Source organism: Medicago sativa, chromosome 7 (genome assembly GCF_051527215.1).
Source record: "Medicago sativa cultivar Bolivia chromosome 7, Bolivia_mono, whole genome shotgun sequence".
Lineage (NCBI taxonomy): Eukaryota > Viridiplantae > Streptophyta > Magnoliopsida > Fabales > Fabaceae > Medicago > Medicago sativa.
Window position 1 is genome coordinate 67,456,022 of NC_140755.1, and position 6,158 is coordinate 67,462,179.

Here is a 6,158-nt window from a genome sequence, read left to right on the forward strand (position 1 = left end):
CCAAATAGCAATGAGTCTGATTTGATCAAATAAAAAAAAAGGATAAAAATGAGACAATACAATGACACATCTAAAACAGATACCTGGTTTGAACTACCACTCGATTTATCCATACCGTTCCAATTTAATTTGAGGATAATAACTATTTTTTAATATTATTGTTGATACTCTTAAGCTATTTGCAAATAACTAGTTTGGTTTGTAAGAATTTGAAATTTGGTTAAAATTAATTATATTGAGAGCATATAATATATCACTCAAATGTAACAAACCACAAATTCTAAGAAGCCCGTGCAACAAGTGTAGGTCTCAATCTTCCCTAAAAAAAAAAGTGTAGGTCTCAATCTAGTTCAAATTATTTCAAACAAATATATTGAGATTTTAGTAAATTATGCACCCAATATCTTTAGAAGATTTGTCCCTTTGGGGACATCCGAAAAAATATCTTTAGAAGATTTAAGTTGTTGGTCCACAAGATTTAAACAAAAATAAAAAGATTTGGTTCTATATTAATTTTTAACATCAAAATATTATATTTGTTCAAAAAGAAACATCAAAATATTCTATATATTTGTTAAATTTTTATAAATAAAAAATTATACTCAACTTTTAAAAGTGTTTTGAAATTCAGAATATTATTTAAATGATTTTCGAAGACATATCGAAATTAGCAATACAATTTTAATCAAATGGGCGTTTTTGTATTTATGAGAAAAAATCGTTGTATTTTTATCATCTAATTAAAGTTTCAATTCATACCTCAAACATCAATATAAGATTGAGGATTTGCATAATGAAAAAGAAGATCCCTTAAGACAACTAATAATAAACAAGCCAATAGAAAAATTCAATATAATTACTAATTTCCAAACACTGCTACTAGTGTTTTTCAAAACGTCCTTCCTACCACAAGGTGTATCAAGAAGGAGCAAGAGTCACAAGAGTATTTACAAAAGATGGTAACAAAAAACAAAAACAAAAAAAATGAAAAGAAATAACATTAGTCAATGCTCAACATAGTGAAAGGACTAAGTCACCAGTGTTAGGATTCTTATTTCAGGTTTGATAACTAACTATCAAATAATTAAATTTCAAGCATTTGGAGAGAAAACAGAGAATTATGACAAGATTTTGTATAAGAGATAATGAAACCATACTACACGTGATTGAAGTGCAATATAATTAAATGAAAATCAAAAGACATATAGTAGTTAGAACAATGGCAAAATAGAACAAGACAAATTGAATGGATAAAAATATTTTTTTGGTTCATAAACATTAAAAAGCTCGCATAAACTAACTAGACAAAAAGCAACAAATTAAAAATATATTTGTTTTTTGCTTCATCGTCGTTATTAAAGAATTGTTAAAGAAAGTGGTTAATATCATAAATTCACATGTTCCTTTCTCCTCTTCTTATTCATCTTTTTCAGTCTTCTTTCTTCACGTGCCCACCTTTCTTCGAGTCTCAACTCTGCTGCCCACTCTGCCTTCAAATCTCTCCACTTGTTCTCAAAATTGTTACTGAACCTCGTAGCAATTTTGTGAACCTCATCGCTCCGAGGGTTAAGCAACCCATGAGATAATACAAACCTCATATCCTCAGCAAACTCGTCTGGAGTTGAATATAACTTCAACTTGGCCTTAATATCCTTTTAACTCTTCGGCATTGACTTCACCTTTCACTAGTTCTCTAAACCCTTCAAAATCTTGATGTCAAGAGGTTGTTTGAAAGCCCATCCATCTCTACCTTCTAACATTCTACTGACAATCACCCAACATTGCCTCCTCTTGTATGATTCCATTGGTTTCTTCACTTTCTCGATAACCTCTTTTGCACTTGCACCATCATTCTTGATCACCTTCTTGCAACCACCATCATCCTTTGAGCCTTTGGTAGAAACCTTTGAATTTTCTTTGTCAAAAGTTTTTTGTGGACGTTGATGATCACTGTCGGCAGAAACGGTAGTTGTTGGCTTTCGAGAAGAATTTTCCAACTTCATCCTCTTATTTTCTCCTTGAGAATGAGAAGCATGAGGAAAATTGCTTTTTGAGGAAGCCATGTATAATGCAGTACGCAGACAAGTACAAGAAAAATATATCCTTTGATAATCAAAGTGGGGTCGTGAATACAGTCTACATGATTCCAACTAATTGTTTGTTCCACACTCTATAAGCTTGAACGATTTAAAACCCTAAATCCTTAAGCATAAAAAAGGTTTAAGTCCGTTTTTTGAAGGAAAAAGAGGGCTTAAGTCAGGTTATTACTCATTCTAGCTATCCGTGAATTCACATAATTGACAATAATAATAATAATAATACAGCGCTGCTATACTTCCCGAAAAAGCCACTCGGGAAATTTCAAGAAGAGCATGTGCACTCACTATTTAAAGTACTGTATAGAATACGGCTGCATTAAGTAGGAATTTGGCGGAATACATGGGTAGCTGGCCAATCAGAATCATGTCGGGACAAATTCGGGATAATCCCTCTCGCGAGATTCAGCATTATTCATAATAATAATATAACTGGAAAATAATAGAACCTTATTCCTTTCAATTATTTGTCTGGGTTTATATATTTGTCTACGGAACATTTATACTTTTTTAAATATTTGAATATTATATATACTAGCGAAAAGACGGGCACGTCACGTGTCCGTCTTTTCCGCTCTTTTTATTGTGCTAACGTTTGAAAATTATGAATGTTTTTTTATGAAATTTTAATTTTGATTAAAAGTAAAAATATAATTGTTTTTTAGTTTTAAATTATAACAAATCTAACTAATCATGATTATCTATTTCAATGAAACCAACAATATAACAAAAATATATAATCTAAATTCTTATTTTTTTTAATGACACCAACAAGAATGTTTATTATAGAAAAAGTTGTTGTTTAAGGGTGTAATTGGGATAATGAAAAAAATAAGTATATATATATATATATATATATATATATATATATATATATATATATATATATATATATATATATACATACATATATATATATATATATACATTTTTTTTTAAGGATATATATATATATATATACACACACACACACACACACACATACATTCATCTAGTTTGTTATACTTTTTAAATGATAAAGCAAAAAACTAAACATTTGTTTGTTACATGTGTTATTTGCATTGAAAATTGAGGGTATTTTTGGAATGAAAAATGTAACCCAAAAGTGAAAGATCTTTATTCTTTTGTTTATATATAGTATAGATAATATTCAAACAAACCCTAAAACACACACAGGCATACACACATCAAACAAACCCTAAAACATATATTTATACAACCAGAAGAAGACACAGACTGCCTGCGTGAGTTCGTAAGTCTCTCTAACTCTCTCTCTCTCGTTCTCTCAATTCCATTTGATCTCCTTCCTTGTTACGTGCTATATTTTCAATTTCAATGCTATTCCGTTTTTTTTTTTTTCTAACTATATGTATTTATTATTATTTCTTTGAAACTCACAGGGTGCTCGAATTTAAAGGAACGTCATTCTTCTTAGTTTTGGGAGACTTGGAGCTACTTTTGCTAAGGTAATAGCTCTTTTCACACAAATTCAGGCCAAGTCTTTTACACCAACAATTACACCAAATATTTTTCAAAATCATCTGTTGTATTTAAAGCGACTAATATATAAATATTTTTAAAAATCATCTGTTTGGTTCCTTTCCAAACCGGCGTAATCAACTTTAATTGATTCCGGTGTTTGCTTTGTTAGATTTCATTGTTTTTCCGTGCCACAGAATATGCATTCAACACCGGATCAAACAGTAGGGTATGAAGAGGTTGATAAGTCTGTGGCAGAACTTCCGGGAGTGTATTTCATTATTGAGAAAGCCTCGTTGGTTATGGCATATCTTGACAAAGTTAGTACTTTTCTTTTCCCTCTCAATTTCATCTAATGAAATTTTCATTGAGGAGAATGAAATTTGTATATTTTGTATGTCCTTTTTTTGGAGAGTAACTCTACCGAATCTTCATCCGGAGTTTCAAACTCGGCCTCTATATAGTTTTGACTAACTGTTGCATGTTTTATTTCAGAATTATCATATTTTGAATTCAGAGGAGCATGGTGATTTTCTGCGGATGAAAAATATGAATCCTGATGATTATAGGCCAGATATTTCTCATCAGGTTAGCTACTGTTTTCATTACTTTGACAATGAGATGATTTCATGTTATGCATTTTTTATTGCTGGATTTCCCTAAAGCGCGATGTTGAGATGAAAACTTGTTCTTGAAGAGTCTAATTACAACCTAACTTCTGCCGTTTCCCTGAATAGTTATATTTTGTTTTATGTTCCATTGTAGTTTTCTTAGAAAAGTATTGTTATTGTATAATATATTATATACCCCCTAAAAAGTTTGAAAGATTATCTCATTTTCTTGATGCACCTGACTCTGAATGTATATGGATTTTAGGCTCTCCTTGCAATATTGAGTAGTCCACTTTGCTTGGCTGGTAGGGTAAGCGCTATATTCATCAGAACTGATGAAGGAATTCTTATTAAAGTTGATCCACAAGGCAGGATACCAAAAACTTTTGGAAAGTTTTGTAATATGATGTGTAAGTTTCTCTCTTCCCTTGAAATGTATTATTCCGTAATCCATTCTCATTCTTGGCTTTGATCATCATATTGACATCTTTGCTTTTCTCCCACTTCAAAATACCTAATAATTATTTTAGCGGAGTTGCTACAAAAATCCAGTACCAAATCAAATGGAAATGAGGGAAGGAATTTAGAGTTAATTCAAAATCCTGTGACTCAACACTTACCTGTCAACTCGCTTAAAATAGGTGAGTATTATAACTAGGCAATCGTACAATGTCAATGTCTTCGGTGAAGCGTTTTCTTATGACGTGACACTCTTATGCTGTTGTAGGTCTTTCATTTAACTCGTCAAAGACAGTTCAAATAAGCGACTTCTTTGCTGCTAACTGTGATAAGAATCTTGTATTTGTGGTAAGCTTTTGCAAGTCTTTATATACACTTTACAGATGGAATCATTTTTGTTATTTCTTGATCGACTGTTGTCTGCTTCTTCAGGTTGGTGCGATGGCTCATGGAAATATTGATGCTGACTACATTGATGATATCATATCAGGTTATTACGTGAACAATTTTGTGTTTATTTCAAATCCAAGTTTTGTTGTATTGTTAATGATTGACATGTCTTTTGCATATTGGAGAGAATGAAGTTCTTGTGATGACATTCTTGCTAACATATCAAACAAATTACTCATTTTAGTAGAACTAAAAATGAGTATCTGAAATGGCTATATCTTAATCTTGTGTATTGGATACCGAGCAATGCCTGATTGCACTAGTTAAGTTGCCATAACATTACATATATTTACATATCAAACTATGTCAAAATAATGAGTAGTCTACATTGCATATACGCCACATAAAACTCACACATAACCGCGATGACAGACATTCGAACTCCGGTAATGATTTTAAACCTAACAAGTTTGTCAGTTTAGCTAAACTTTACGAATATGAAAGTAAAGTTTTCTTTTTTTGTTGGGCTAAGGAAGTAAAGTTTTTTTTTTTTTTGACCGGTAAATCAAAGATATGATTATTAATTTATTATTATTCTAATTTTTCCCTTGTTTTGTTTGGCTATAGTTTCAGGTTATCCATCAAGTGCTGCCACTTGCCTCTATCGGATCTGCGATGCATTAGAGAGTAATTGGAAGATCTTTTAAATAAAAGATGGGTTTAAAGATGTTCTTTTTTGGGAAGTTCTAATATGGTTGAGACTACTACTATTTAGTACATTAGCCTTTTCTAATAATGACCCGATTTAAAAGCGGATCTTACTATTTTTAGTAGACTTTAATAGATTATTGCATTTATTTTTCATTTTTTATTAATATAAAATTTACTTTTTATTGAAAGTGGTTAAAGTCTATTTTTTATAGGTCCATATTATATGCACTTTTAGTTAATAATTTCCCTTTTTCTCTATTATAATATACTACTTTCTGTTTATACTTCTAAATAAAATGATTTCCTTCTTTAAGACTGGATTCGAGCATAATTTGTCATGTTGTGAGAACTTAACCAATTTTGCTCGATACAACTTCTGATGGTTGTTTACTTTGGTTTTGTTTCTCATGAT

General features: G+C 30.8%; 2 protein-coding genes across 2 annotated transcripts; one reads left to right on the forward strand and one right to left on the reverse strand.

Annotated features, from left to right (window-relative positions):
- Positions 1 to 1,385: 1,385 nt before the first annotated feature.
- Positions 1,386 to 2,063, reverse strand: LOC146907917 (uncharacterized). The gene is made up of 2 exons (XM_085729191.1): positions 1,700 to 2,063; positions 1,386 to 1,615 (listed from the first exon to the last, which is right to left on the reverse strand). The coding sequence occupies exons 1-2, from the start codon at positions 2,061 to 2,063 to the stop codon at positions 1,386 to 1,388; spliced, it is 594 nt and encodes a 197-aa protein (XP_085585317.1).
- Positions 2,064 to 3,775: 1,712 nt separating this feature from the next.
- On the forward strand, positions 3,776 to 5,897 carry LOC146907918 (uncharacterized). Its single transcript, XM_085729192.1, has 7 exons — positions 3,776 to 3,895; positions 4,071 to 4,163; positions 4,452 to 4,596; positions 4,717 to 4,827; positions 4,914 to 4,993; positions 5,078 to 5,135; positions 5,669 to 5,897. The coding sequence occupies exons 1-7, from the start codon at positions 3,776 to 3,778 to the stop codon at positions 5,740 to 5,742; spliced, it is 681 nt and encodes a 226-aa protein (XP_085585318.1). The 3' UTR covers positions 5,743 to 5,897.
- Positions 5,898 to 6,158: the final 261 nt, after the last annotated feature.

Coding starts and splice junctions, on each gene's coding strand:
- LOC146907918 (XM_085729192.1), top strand. CDS start 3,776: ATGCATTCAACACCGGATCAAACAGTAGGGTATGAAGAGGTTGATAAG. Junction 4,164..4,451: donor GGCCAGATATTTCTCATCAG/GTTAGCTACTGT, acceptor TATGGATTTTAG/GCTCTCCTTGCAATATTGAG. Junction 4,828..4,913: donor TGTCAACTCGCTTAAAATAG/GTGAGTATTATA, acceptor ATGCTGTTGTAG/GTCTTTCATTTAACTCGTCA.
- LOC146907917 (XM_085729191.1), bottom strand. CDS start 2,063: ATGGCTTCCTCAAAAAGCAATTTTCCTCATGCTTCTCATTCTCAAGGA. Junction 1,616..1,699: donor TGACATCAAGATTTTGAAGG/GTTTAGAGAACT, acceptor ATTCAACTCCAG/ACGAGTTTGCTGAGGATATG.